Source organism: Sciurus vulgaris, assembly GCF_902686455.1.
Source record: "Sciurus vulgaris genome assembly, chromosome: 7".
NCBI classification, from domain to species: domain Eukaryota; kingdom Metazoa; phylum Chordata; class Mammalia; order Rodentia; family Sciuridae; genus Sciurus; species Sciurus vulgaris.
In genome coordinates, this window is record NC_136467.1 from 142,953,757 (window position 1) to 142,968,863 (window position 15,107).

Below are 15,107 nucleotides of genomic sequence, written 5' to 3' on the forward strand. Positions count from 1 at the left end.
GATATTAGAATATTTGGTGTACATAATGAGATATTCTGGGGATGGAATCCGAAGTCTAAACACAAATTTATTTTTCACATAAAACTTTTACATATATCCTGAAGGTAATCTCAATATTCTTAGCACACCGGTGTTTTGACTATAACCTGTCACTTGAGGGCGAGTATGAAATTTTCCACCTGTAGCATCATACTGGTGCTTAGTTTTGGATTTTGGAGCATTTGGGTTTCCAGATTAGGAATCTCCGCCTATATGACCATGTAATGGAATGCTATGCAGAAATGAAGAAATGAACTATTGACATGAATGTGACATGAAGGACTCTCAATTATGCCCAGTGAAAGATGTGAGAAAATGTACATACTGTGTGATTCCATTTATGTGAAATTCTAGAATATGCACACTAAGGGCAACAGATAGGTGGTGGACTGGAAATGATGGTGCATTTGCAATGCTGCACAGCAGATCTCTAGAATGCACTCATTTTGAATAATTGAAACTATACTTATTTAATAGGCACTCTGCTTTCCCCTTCTCCCCAGCCCTTGGCAACTGCTATTCTGTTTCTATAAGTGCAACTATTTTGGATACCTTGTATATTTGGAATTGTGTAGTATTTGTGCTTTGGTGACTGGCTTATCTTAATGTAGACTTTATCCATGTTCACGCATACCATTATGTATGGCAGGATTTCCTTTTTTAAAGCTAAGTAGTATCTGTGCGTGTGTGTGTGTATGCCACAGTTTTTTTATCCATGTTTTCCTCATGGATATTTAGGTTGTTTACAAACTGTTAGCTTTATGTTGTTGAAATAAATGCCTGAGATTTTTCAACTTAAGACAAAGGTTTATTTTGGCTCACAGTTAAGAATTTACAGCCAATGGTTGGTGGACTTTATTGCTTTTGGGCCTATGGCAAAGCAGTACATTGTGGCAGGAGCATGCAGCAGAGACAGCTGCTCACTTCATGATGACTGGGGAGCAAGAGAGAAAGGGAGGGGCTGCCCCCAGTGACCTAACTTCCTCCCGCTAGGTCCCACCTCTAGAAGATTCTACCACATTCCAAGCACTGCAGGACATTGATCAAGGCTTTAACATGTGGGTCTTTGCTGGACATTTATCCAAACCATAACATCTACCCTGGCTATTGTGACTTACGCTGCAGTGAACATTCAAGTGCAGACACTTCCTCCCCTTGCTCCCCTTTCGGATCCCAGTACCTTCTGGATGTGTACCTTGTAGGATTGCTGAATTACTTGAGTTTTGTTTTGGGAAGGGGAGATACCTCTATGAATTTCCATAGCAGCAGGCCCTCTTTATTCCCATCATTATTTTACAAGGTTTCCAATTGTTGCTTTACCTGCTAACACATGTCTGTAAAATAAAAATAGACCATCTGTCTGATAAGTGGTAAATCATCAAAATAGAAGGAAGTCCAACAACTCAATAACTACTAACAATAACCCAAGTAAAAAGTGCAGAAAAGACATAAATATGCATTTTTCCAAAGAAGACCTATGAATGGACAATAGGCATATGGGAAGAAGCTCGATGTGCACCATCTCTAATGACAAAGGGAGGCTTCTGTTGACAGCACCCCAGGGGGTTTTCCAGGGGACGGGCACACTGGAGGAATACTCCTCAGCATTGCTGCTGGCTGGCCCCTTATCAGTCCTGCTCGGCCTGCCTTTTCTCTGTGTGCTTCAAAGGGGTTCAGGGAAGGTTATTGTCTTGTAAATAGTCATCATCTTCCAGGGAATCGATGTGAAGACTGCAAAATAGAAGGCTGTTTGCAGAATAGGTGCTTTCAATGCACCAGGTTCAGGATCAGGCAAAGGGCACCGGAAGAAGGAAAGCGTGAGGGACGGAAGAGGGTGATGGTCATACCTGTTCCATTCACTGGATGTGTTTTATTTTAGGGAAGATCCTGCTTCGGGCAGTAGCAGAAAGCAAAGGAGAAGGATGTCGGTAATGCAATACTTTTAATAATTTAAAGTAATACCTCCCAGGTCTGTTACTTGCATACCACTATAAAATGTGCTATAGCACTATTCCTGGTGATGTGTTTTTCTAAATTATCTTAAATTTGTTTTTAAAGGAATTATTTCAATTTTAAATGGAAAAGCAGTGTTCTAAAAAATAGCAAGTAAGTAGCAAAATAAGCCTGGCTCACAAAGGTTCCTATTAGACATTGCCTTCTCTAATCAGCATAAGTTTTTGTCAGTGGATGAATGGCTAAAGTGTAGTGTGTATACACAGCAAAGTACTGTTCACCCTCTAGGAGGGAAATCCTGTCACGCATGACAGCTTGGATGAGTATGAGAACCTTATGTTAAGTGAAATAAGCCAGGCTCAGACCGACACATCCTGCATGGTCTCACTTACATGGGATTTAAAAAAGTCAAATTCATGGAGATAGGAAAATGATACTTATCAGGGGTTGGCAGTTTGGGGAGATACAGATTAAAGGGTACAAAATTTCAGTTAGATAAAAGTGGGTCTGCTATACATCAAAATGACTATAGTTAATAGCAATTCAAGTACACTATGTATTGTTGGAGTAGGTTTTAGATACTCTTATTTTTAAAAAGTTTGTGAGGTTATATATATGCTAATTAGATTTTAACTCTTCCACTAGAGTGTATACGTACAAAACATCATGTGGTACACCAGGCATATATACAATTTTTGTTAAAGAATGACCTCTACAAAATGCTGAAATAGAAAACATTTTAAAGGAGGGGTAATTGGGTCTTAAAAATGAATTCATTTAACAACTAACCACCCACCGTGTGCCATGCTGGTGATATCATAAGTGACATTTGTCCAATCCTAATCTGGTGGCAGCCTGGGGAGATGATTCTGCATTTTGGTCATTTGATACAGTGAGTATGTCCTTAGGTGGATGTATTTCTTGTTTAAAACTGAGATACTAGGTCTGGGGATATAGCTCACTTGGTAGGGTGCTTGCCTTGCAAGCACGAGGCCCTGGGTTTAATCCTCAGCACCGAAAAAAAAAAAAAAACTGAGATACTTTTTACCACATATGTTGGGATTCTTCAGAACCCCCCTCACCTGAGTGGTGGGTCCCTGGAAAAACAGAACAGTTTGGGGACAGAGCCCCTGGAGGTGCCCAACACTGAGCTCTCATATAGGGTGGGATTTTTCTGTTAAAATCTAAACCAGTCCTATTTTTAAACAGGGCATAAACATATTTTCATCATAGTATGTATTTTAAAAGTTCAAAAACCAAAAAAGCTTTTAAACATAATTATCAAAGTACAGTTGAATTACCTACTAGAATAGATTAAATTTTTAAAAATCACTGACCTTTTATAGTCTAGTCTTGGTTTCAAAATGCTTTGTTTTAAATAGAAATGATCCTCCTTGTTGGTTTCAGCTCTTCTAAGGCATAGAGAAGCATGTCTTTGCAAAAAAAAAAAATTTGTGTATACTTTGTTTTGTCATTTGAGGTCATGCTTTGAGGTTGGTCAGTATTCGGTGCATTTGCTTTTGAACTGCTAACGTCTCTTCAAGTGCAGATACTTGATGAAAAATTATGTGTCATCCTTCACAAGAGCAGCATGGTTGGGAATGCTAATGGAATAATTATTTTCTCCCTTTTCTTCTGCCCATTTTTATGATGAGAGGAAGACAAGTCTTAGAGAAGGAGTTCCTTCTCTTATACCTAATCATAATGTTTAATATGTGTGTAGTAATATGATTAACTGTATGTTAGTGGCACTGGCCCCCTTTACCAGTTACCTAGCATCTGTGTTTGTAAAAGTTTAATTACAGGGAACACCTTTTCTCGGAGAGTTATCAAGATTCAAGTTCTTCTACCAGTGAACAATCTTGGACTGGTAACCAAAAAAGGAAATCCCTGAAACCATATCCTAACAGAAGAAAGACTAGAGTCAGAAGCAGCTTTAGAGGTACATTTGCTTGTCATCTTTTGGGTCACTTCTCGGATAAATCAGAAGGTATTGATTTTTCAGAGTGGGGGATGGTATCAAAGAAATACGGCTATTGGCCCCTCGTTTTACAATGACAGCAGAAAGGCAAAATATATGTACATGAAACAGAAGAATACGGAATCAACCAGCAATTGTTAAATAAGAGTCACAGATTGAGGAGTTCAGATAGGAGGAACCTCATAAGAGCTAGTGCCATCTTCAAGTAAGAGGTGGGTAGGACTCAAGCTAACCCCTGGGAAAGGAGTGGGGTGGGAAGCGCTGAGAAGTGCAAGTATTTTTAGATAAACTACTAAGATGCAACAAGGAAGTGAGGGTGATGTTCAGGGACAGTGTTTGGAGCAGGCGTTCACACTGGGTGGTGAGGAACGAGGTGGAGTCATTTCTAGCATTGGCAGGTGAAATTAGAAATGGACCTCTGTGTCTCGTAATCAAATGTACCTACTGTATGCTTATTTTCTTTGGTTCTCTAGTCTTGCCACGTTTCCCTTCCAGTAGTGGCAGTGACCGTGAGAAAGATCAGGTAAGTAAATTGTGTTGGACTGCTCTGGGCCCTAATGGGTTAAACTACATTTCCTCAAAATACTCTGGCAATGGAAGAATAATGAACCAGTGTTTTGCTGCTATGTCCGTTTCTGTCAATAGAAACCCTAAGAATCACAGTGATACACATAGCTGTAATCCCAGCTACTCAGGAAGCTGAGGCAGAAGGATCACAAGTTTGAGGACAGCCAGGCCAACTTAGCAAGACCCTCCCTCAATAGAAAAGAAGGGTTGGGCATGCCACACAGTGGTAGAGTGCACCTGGGTTGAATCCTGAGTATGGCAAACAAAACAAAAACCTATAAGACTTTCAAACATTTAGTATGAAACTTAGGATCTTTTTTCATTGTTTCCAAAGATCATTGAAGAATATCATGCAGGATGCTAAAAATCTTGGCTATTCTGATTTCCCACAAATACATGCTCTTGAGAATTTGTTGAATAAACTTGGTTTAATTCTTTAGTTTTTAGTTCTTCTAAAACTTTTAATAATATCAGCATTCAAATTTTCATTTTTGCAAGTGGTTCACATATCTACATAAGGTTTTTTAATTTTCCTTCACTTGTTTTATATTCAAGGAGTTAAGAGCATGTAATGCCAGTGCCCTCCAAATTCAAAGCCAAATTTTGCCTCTTGTCAACTGAGTTATTTGCTTAGTGGTTGGTTTTTGTCATATGAGATGTGAATGGATTAGAGTATGAGACCAAGCACGTAAGGGTTTTACAAGGGACTTCTGTGATTGAGGCATGGATGGCACTCTGCTTGATTGTGCAGAAATTCAATAAACTGCAAGTTCTCTCTGGTCATGGCTCCATCTGCTTACTTCACTAAGCACATGTTGACTCTCATGTCATTAAGGACAGTGATAATGTAAACTTCTGAGCCAGAGTAGGTACAGTTTTCCCTTGATATCCATGGGGGATGGTTTTCAGGACTCCCCTTGGTTTCCCAAAATCTGTGGATGCTCAAGTTCCTCATAAAATGGCATAGTATTTGCATATCTAGGCACTTATCTGTGTACTCACAATCATGTTTCTATTCCTTGTCATACCCAATTCCTTGTAAATGCCATGCAAGAAGCAGTTATACTATATTCAGGAATGATGACTAGGGGAAAAAGTTGGTATATGTTGAGTAAATGCAGTGTTTTCCTTAATATTGACCTTTGGTTGAATTTGTGGATGAGGGACCCACAGATAGGGAGAGCTGATTGTCCTTTGCTATTTGTTGACTCATTCGATCTGAAATAATGGCCCCAAAGAGAATTAGATTCTAGCAAATATGGCTTTGGTTTTAAATAAGCACCAAAGAAACATTTAAGAATTCTTATATTCAAGTTATGCAACTGGCAAAAAGTCTAGGCTGATTTTCAGTGAGGGCCTTATGAACTTGCCACTTAAAATATATTTCTCGGTGTTGCAGTGTAAGAATAATTAAGAACAAAGGTGGTCAAACTTTTCTGTAAAGGACCAGATAGTAAATATTTGGACATTTGTGAGTTAACTCTGCCTTTGTAGCCAGAAAGTTGCCGTAAACAATAGGAAAATGAACGGTGTACTTTGTTCCAATAAAGCTTTATTTATAATAATAGACAATGGGTTGTAGCCTGCCAAACCCTGATTCAAAGCAGTGGCTCTCAAATTTGATTATTGGAAAAATTAGGATGGCTTGTTAAAACAGATTTCTCAGTTCTATTCCCAGTCTTTCTTACTCAGTAGGTCACAGGTGGCCCTTCAGAATTTGCATTTCTCTCAAGTTCCTATGTGTTGTTGATGCTCTGGACCTGGACCACACTTTGAAAAGCTATGATTTAGAGTTTATCAATTGGAGCATGACATAAATGTTCTTCCAATTCTGAAATTTTCTGTTCTTTGTGTTTACTTTTTGAATGCAGTAAATCCACTACCTACCTTAAAAAAGGATATTGAGAATGTCTTAGGATTTTTTTTGGATAAATTTTTGAGTGGTTGTGAATGTTAATACTTAACAATGGTATTTTTATATTAGGATAAACTTGTCACACCAGTATGGGAAGATACCTCCAGGCAAAATGCCACACTTCCAAAAATTTCTGAAACTAAACTCCAGGGTAGCCCTCCCTTTTTAACTCATGAAGATTCTACAGAGAAAATAGGTATGTGATTTTTCTGTTGGTTTGCATAGACAAAAAATTGTATTTGGAGATGGGTGTTTTGAAGACAATAATTTTTTAAAAAATCATGAAAGTGAGGTTATTATGGCCTTTCCCTTTAATGTCTTTTTTAGTAGAGGATGGAGGATATATATCCTGTTTATACTTTGCTTTGACTTTTGAAATCAGACTGCTGATAAGAATTGCCAGTTTTCCCTTTAAAGATGCAGGAAAACTCGAGGATGACTTAGAGCAGGACTTGATAAGCTTTTTCCATAAAGTTTACTGATAGCAAATATTTTTGCTTTCTGACATACATGGTTTCTGTTACAACTGTTTAACTCTACAGTTAACTTTTTAACTCTACAGGCATGTATGTGTTTCTATCAAACTTTATTTACAAAATCGAATACATTACTTCATTTGGCCTGGGGGGGTCAGGTTTTGCCAAGCTTTGTTCTATACGCTTTATCTTAATCCTCCCTGTATTTTATTGGAATTATTTGCATATTTCAAGTTAATAAACTTTAGGATTTTTCTATTGCTCACCTTTATCATTCTACAGTTTAACTACTGCCAGGCACATATTGTCACCTACTAAGCATTTGACCTCTTACTTTTCTGCCAGTGGCAGCTAAACTAAGGAAAGGGAAAATGGAGAGAGGAAGATACAGCATAAAGAGTGAGAGGAAAGGAGATAGAAAGTCTGGGGAAAAGGAACAAAGAAACTACTAACAGAAAACAATTAACAAAAGGCAACAGTAAGGCCTTACCTGTTAACAATTACTTTATTGTAAATGGCATAAATTTCCAAAAAGAGTGGCTGAATGGCTTAAAGAAACTAGATCCAATGATGTGCAAGAAACTTAGATTGATCTTAAGGAAAAAGACTGAAAGTGAAGGAATGAAAAAAAAAAAAAAACTCCATGCAAATGGCAACCAAAAGAGAGCAGAGGTGGCTATACTTGATGTATACTTTCTGTCAAAAATCTGTCATCTGTCACAAAGATTAATGTATTATGATACAGGGGTCAACTCAAGAAGAGGAAATAACGATTGTAAATATATAAGCACCCAGCATTGGAGTGCCTAAATATGTAGAGCAAATATTAACATAAGAAATAGACAGCAATACAATAAATACCAGTAGGGGACTTCAGTAACCCATTTTGATCTACAGTGGGTAGATCATCCAGAAAGAAAATCAATATGGAAACTTGTGGGCTTGAACAATACAGTGGAACATGGGACCCAATAGACATATACAAAACATTCCACACAATAGCGGAACACATATTTTCAAGTGTACACTGGACATTTTCCTGGGTATATCTGATGTCTGGCCACAAAACAAGTCTTAACAAATTTAAGAGGATTGAAATCATGTCCAATGTCTTTTCTGACTACAAGGGCACAAAATTGAATCACTGACAAAATCTTTGGAAAATTCACAAGTATATGGAAAGTAACAACATACTTCTGAATAACCAGTGGGTCAGAGGAAATCGAGTCTCTTGAGACAAAAGAAAATGGAAACACACCAGACCCCATGGGATGCAACAAAAGCAGCATCTACATGGAAGTTCAGAGTGATTAAAAACCTACATTAAGAAAACATCTCAAATGAATAAACTAACTCTACATTGCAAGGAACTAAAAATAGAACAAGCTAAACCCAAAGTTATCAGAAGGAGAAATACATTGATGAGAGCAGAAATAAGAGAATTGGACCCTAGGATGATACAAAAGAGCTATAAAACCAAAAATTAGCTTTGCAAAAAGATAAAAATGACAAACTTTACCCTATTTAAGAAAAGGGGCTCAAATAAAATTATAGAAACAGAAGACATTACAAGTGATACCACAGAAATTCAAAGGATCATAAGATACTGCTGTAGAAAATTATATACCAACAAATTGAATAACCTAAAAGGAATGGATAAATATATAGACACACAAACCTACCAAGACTGAATCACGAAGTAGAATATTTAAACAAATAGATTCAAAGTAATGAGATTCAATCAGCAATCAGAAATATCTCTTCAAAGAAAAGTCCAACCCTTCTTGTTGGGCTATTTTGTAAGAATTTAATAAATTCAATAATGTGACTTAAAATGTTTTCAAGGGAAAAAAAAAGTCCAGGACCTGATGGATTTATGAATGAATTCTACCAAACATTTAAAAAGGATTTAGCTGATCTTCCTGAAACTGTTTCAGAAACTTAGGAGGGAACATTACCAAGTGTACTTCATGATATCAGAAAGTGCACTTTCTGATATCAAAGCTAGATAAGGACACTATAAGAGAATTTTATAGGCCAATGTTCTTGATGAGCACATAGTCAGAAATCTCTATCAATATACTAGTAAATTGATTTCAACAGTACATCAAAAACATACTGTGACCAAATGAGATTTATCCCTGGATGTAAGGATAGTTCAACATATGGAAATTAATAAATGGAAAAACACACATTAACAGAATGAAGGATAAAATACTTCGATAATTTCAATAGATGCAGAAAAAAATATTTGGAAAAAAATAAATTATCAAAAAATTAGGTATGTAAGGAGTCACCTCAACATTTTTAAGTCAATGCGAGAAGCCCACAGCTAATATTGTACTCATTGGTGAAAGACTGGAAACTTTAAGATCAAGACAAAGGTGCCCGCTCTGACCTCTTCTTCTCAATATAGTACTGCAAGTCTTGGTCAGAGAAATTAGACAAGACAGAAAAAGGATACATACTAGAATGGAAAGAGTTAAATTGTCTCTGTTGCCAACAAGCTTTTTTTTTTAAACCTTTTAAGTTTTTAGACTATTTTAATTCATTGTACACAAATGGGGTACATCATTTCGTTTCTATGGTTATACATGATGTAGATTCATAGCATTCATGCAATCATACATGTACATAAGGTAATGATGTCTGCCTCCACCATTTTTCCTACCCCCCTCCCTCATTTCACTCCACATAATCCAAAGTTCCCCTATTCTCTCATTCCCCACCCCCCAACCCCCATATATATCATTCTTCACTTATCAGGGAAAACATTCAGCCTTTGGTTTTTTTGGCCTTGGCTTATTTCACTTAGCATAATATTCTCTAATTCCATCCATTTATTTGCAAATGCCATATCATTATTCTGTATGGCTGAATAGTATTCCATTGTGTATATGTACCAGAGTTTCTTTATCCATTCATCTGTTGAAGGGCATCTAGGTTGGTTCCACAATCTAGCTATTGTGAACTGAGTTACTATAAACATTGATGTGGTTGTGTTACTGTAGTTTGCCGACTTTAAATCCTTTGGGTATAAATCGAGGAGTGGGATAACTAGGTCAAAAGGTGGGTCCATTCCAAGTTTTCTGAGGATTCTCCATACTGCTTTCCAGAGGGGCTGCACCAATTTGCAACTCCACCAGCAATGTAAAAGTGTCCCTTTTTCCCCCACATTCATACCAACATCTATTATTGTATTCTTGATAATAGCCATTCTAATTGGAGTAAGATGACATCTTAGAATTGTTTTAATTTTCATTTCTCTAATTACTAGAGATGTTGAACCCTTTTTCATGTGTTAATTGCCTGTGTGTCTTCTGTAAAGTGTCCAGTTCCTTGGCCCATTTATTGATTGGGTTCTTTGTATTTTTGGTGTAAAGTTTTGTAAGTTCTTTATAAATTTTGGAGATAAGTGCTCTATCTGAAGTGCATGTAGAAAAAATTTTCTCCCACTCTGTAGGCTCTCTCTTCACATTCTTGATTGTATCCTTTGTTGAGAAAAAATTTTTAGCGGGAATCCATCCCATTTATTGATTCTTGCTTTGATTTCTTGTGCTTTGGGAGTTGTGTTCAGAAAGTCTGATCCTAAGCCGACATCATGAACGTTGGTGGTATAGTGGTGAGCATAGCTGCCTTCCAACAAGCTCTTACAGAGAGAGAACTATGAAACTTCCTGCACCAGAAATCTCAGAACTGTAAACCAATTGAGTAAAATTATGGATACAAGAGTAACATAAGAATCCTTTTTTTCCTGGTTATTCCTGATTCAAATTGACTGAAAAAAGGCATCTATCACTTGCCACTTTCTCGACAAAGAACTAAAGTAATCAGTATATGGCTGCATTTTGAGATGAGCAATCCAGTGTGAGAGAACACTGGAAAGCAGCTAGAGACACTGAAACCTGGTAAGATTTAGAGACTTAAGAAAACAGCATAGTAAGAAAAACAAAATACCCTGATATATGTGACCTGGGTCCACATACAGGAGTCCTGTTTATGTGGGGTAAGAGTGAAGGAGCCCTAGAAAACTCAACCAGTATGGACTTTGGCAATCCTAGACACTAGAAAATTCAATCCGCACATGCTTGCAGCTCATTTAGACAAGTAACCTGAAAATCTGTACCATAGCCTTGCTTTGGAAAAGGATTACTTATTATCGCCGTGTGCAATCCCCACGGTGCTGCAGCTAGAGGCCATCTTGAGCAGTGATCTGTTGTCTGTCTGGGCTGCTCTGTGGGTCAGAATCCCCTGCATGTTCCCATTTCCAGGACTCTGCAGACATTCCACCACTTATGGGGTTACTGTCTCATGAACCCAACATGGTACAACAGAACAGCAGTGACTTGAGTCCACTGGGTGCACTGCATTCCAAGAAAAGGGTGTTTGGACAAGGAGAATGGAGGACACTGCCCTTAAGAACCAAGAGGTTGGGGTCCTAGTCCTCCGAGACTACATGTGGTCAGCTGCACAGGGACTCCTGCCCATGCCAGGACCGGAAGCAGGCAACCCCATGGTTTTTACCACCCTCCCCCGCCATGCCACACTTAGATGCCCACTACTGGCAGGTTGGGGAGGGAACACTAGTTCCCTCATTCAACATCCCTTAACAATAAAAGCTCTCAACAAATTAGGTCTGGAAGGATCCTCCCTCGACTAACAAAGGCCATGTATGGCAGACCCATGACCAGCGTCATACTCGGTGAGGGAAAGCTGAGGGCATTTCCTCTAAGATCATGGGCAAAGCAAGGAAGTCTGCTCACCCCTTTTATTCATATAGCGGAGCTTTTAGAAAGAAAAAGCATACAAATAGGAAATCAATTATCCATGCTTGTAGATACGATTCTCTATGTAGAAAAGTTCAAATATTCCACCAAAAGACAGAATTGATCAATGAATTCACTAAAGTAGCAGGTTGCAAAGTCAACATAAAAAATAGTATGTTTTCTATATGCCAATAATAGTTTGCTGAAAAAAATCCTGAAGGTAATTCCATTCACACTAACTACAAATAAATAAAACATCCAAAGTATTAACCAAAGAAATAATGTATCTCTACAATAAGAATTACCAGACAGGTGAATTTGAAGATAGAGGATGAAAAGACTTCCCATGTTCATGATTGAAAAATAGTTCAAATGTCCAGACTACCTAGGGCAATCCTACAGATTGAATGCATTTTCCATCAAAATACCAATAAAATTCTTCACAGAACTAGAAAATAGTAACATTCATATGGAAGCACAAGACACCAATTAGCCAAAGGAATCTTTTTAAAGTTGTAAACAATTTATATTCCTGGATAAAGTTATTCAATTTATCCATGAGTGATTCAATTTAGTAATGACTCTGTAGAAAGGACAATCATAATGTATGAGAGGTTTTAGTTACAATATGAGTATGTTATTTGTTGAATTCTAAAATACTCCAAAGATGTTTTGATATAAACCTGTTTGGGATTAGTGTACTTTCTGGCTAAATGTCACAAGGGAGGATTAGCAAACAGTCGTCTCTGGTGGTATATAAATATGAATGGTCTCCTCCAGCCTCCCCATGTTAGCCTTGTCACATGACCATGTCTTCAGTGTGGGAGGCTTTATAAATCCTGAAGGTTCTAGTTCAGAAACAGTTCTTCTAAAACAGCATGGATGATTTCATCGGTCTCTTCTGTGGTTGTAGAACTAGAATTCATCTTTTCAGCACCTGTCGCAATTGTTGCAAAAGCCTTTGACCAGTCCACGGGATTGATAAGCCTGCTACGCGCCAGGTACAGTTTACAAGCTGTGCAGACGTCGGGGGAATTCGGCTTTCTTCACTTTTCAGTGCCTTGTTCTTTAAATCATAATGAGGGTTGCTGAGTGCCCTGTGCAAGGTGGTTATGGGAGCAGCATTTAAAGTCCACCACCTCGTGTCTTAGGAGACAGAATGTATTCCCTCACCAGATAATGTTCACAACCTTTCCTCTGAGTACATCAAACCTGGTTCGTTTCTTGTTAACTCCTTCATTTCCAGTAAGGAAAAATAGATCCCAGGTATTTGTGAAGAGTGAAGCTTCATTACATTTGTCACTAATTTGATTTTGTGACACAAAGAATATTCTTTACTGTGAGCACTGAGAGCCTACAGTTAGAATTATTTTCTGAAGATGATAGAGATCTTTTGAAGAAGTTCCTGGGGTTGTGGTCCAGAAGCATCTACTACTTTGATATCATCAAGGCTCTGAAACTGGGCCATGAACTTGTTTATTCTCTTTGCTCAGAAGAGTTAGAAACCTTGAGACATTTCTGAAGCATGATCATCAGTTCATCCTTTGCCAACATCTGTTTTGGAGGATGAAATTTCACTGGTTTGGACTCCTTGACCACATGGGGCAGATGGTATCATGGTGGTTGTGGATGTAGCCAAAGCCATCTTGAGCAAAAGAGCAAAGCTAAAGACATCAAATACCTCATTTCAAGACGGGGATCAAAACAACATGGCATTGGCACAAAAATAGACACAACGAAACAGAGACCCCAGAAGTAAAGCTATGCATTTGTAGTCAACTGATTTTTGATCAAGGTACCTGTGATGGTTTGGATCTAGGAATGTCCCCCCAAAAGCGTGATTTCCATGCAGCAAGGTTCAGAGGTAGAGCTTTTAGGCAATGATGAGAGCTGTAATCTCATAAGTGGATTAATTTGTTTGAGGAAGTAATAATTTGAGTGGGTAGTAGGTGGTAACTGTAGGCAGGTGGGCATTATTGAAGTAAGTCACAGGGTATGCCCAGGGGACTGACTCACTCTTGGATCCTCATATGTGGTCTCTTTCTCTATTCCTGGCTACCATGAGCTGAGCACCTTTTCTCCACTATTCCTTTGCACCACGATATTCTGCCTCACTTCAGGCCCAGAGCAAGGGAGTCATTCAGCCATGGACTGAAACCTCTGAAACGGCTTCCCCCAGACTTTTCCTCCTCTAAGTCGTACTTATAAAGTATTTTAGTCATAGCCATGAAAAGTTGACTAACATCATCCCAAAAACATACATTGCAGAAAGGGCAGCCTCTTCAATAAATGGTGCTGGGAAAACTGGATCTCCATATACAGAGATTGAAATTTGACCCCCACTGATCCTGTATAAAAGTCAACTCAAAATGGATCACAAACCTAAACTGAGGTCCTGCAGAAGGGGAACACCTCAAGGCATAGGTACAGGCAATAATTTTCTGGGTAAAATCCCAAAAGCACAGGAAACAGAAGCAAAAATTGATAAATAGGATTACTTCAAACTAAAAGGCTTCTTCACAGCAAAGTTAACAACGTAGTGAGAAGACAACCCCACAGAATGGAAGAAAATATTTGCCAGGTATTCCTTTGACAGAGGGTTCAGAATGCATAAAGAACTCAAAAACATAATAAAATAATTTGGTTTAAAGACGGTGAAAGGATCTCAATAAACACTTATCCAAAGAAGAAATACAACTGGGCAAAAAAAATATGGAAAAAATGCCCAACATTAGCCATCAGGGAAAAGCAAATAGGTACCATCTCTCCCCAATTAGAATGTGTATGTATACATGTACATACATATACACATACCAAGAAATTACAGTGAGGAGGTGGAGACGGAACTTGTAAGCACTTATATGGTGGTGGAAATGTAAACAGTACAGCCACTATGGAGAACAGTATGGGGATTTCTCCAAAAATTAAAAATAGATCTACCATATGATCCAGCTATGCCAATCCTGGGGGATATATCCAAAGGAAGTGAAATCAACTTTCCAAAGAGGTACCTGCATGCTCATGTTTGTTGTGACACTGTTCATAGTAATGAAGAAATTAGCCCAGTAAATGGATAAAGAGAACATGTTATATATGCACCATGGTATTTAGGCATGCAGAAAAATGAAATCCTGTCCTTTGCAGCAGAATGGGTGGAACCAGAGGAACTTATTCAGTGAAATGAGCCAGATGCAGACAGTACTATAAGTTCTCATGTGTGGAAGTTAAAAATGTCAACCTGCAAGTAGAATAGTGACTACAAGGGATTGGGAAGAGTTCATGTTGGTGGAAAAAGAATGATTCAAGTTGATCAGGGCTTGCTGTGTGCATGTTTGAGAATAGACACTGAACCCCATGAATACATAATTATGCTAATAAAAATTTGAGTCTGTTCTATGTTCAGTAACAGA

The 15,107-nt window shown here is 38.1% G+C and overlaps 1 protein-coding gene across 1 annotated transcript in view; it reads left to right on the forward strand.

Moving 5' to 3' along the window:
* Positions 1 to 15,107, forward strand: part of SYCP2L (synaptonemal complex protein 2 like) — a gene marked incomplete at its 5' end in the record, with an annotated part of 104,671 nt that overhangs the window by 31,631 nt on the left and 57,933 nt on the right. Inside the window, 2 exons of the mRNA XM_079147404.1 lie at positions 3,787 to 3,934; positions 4,447 to 4,496. Of these exons, the coding sequence (XP_079003530.1) occupies positions 3,787 to 3,934; positions 4,447 to 4,496 (198 nt within the window). The remainder of the gene's footprint in view (positions 1 to 3,786; positions 3,935 to 4,446; positions 4,497 to 15,107) is intronic.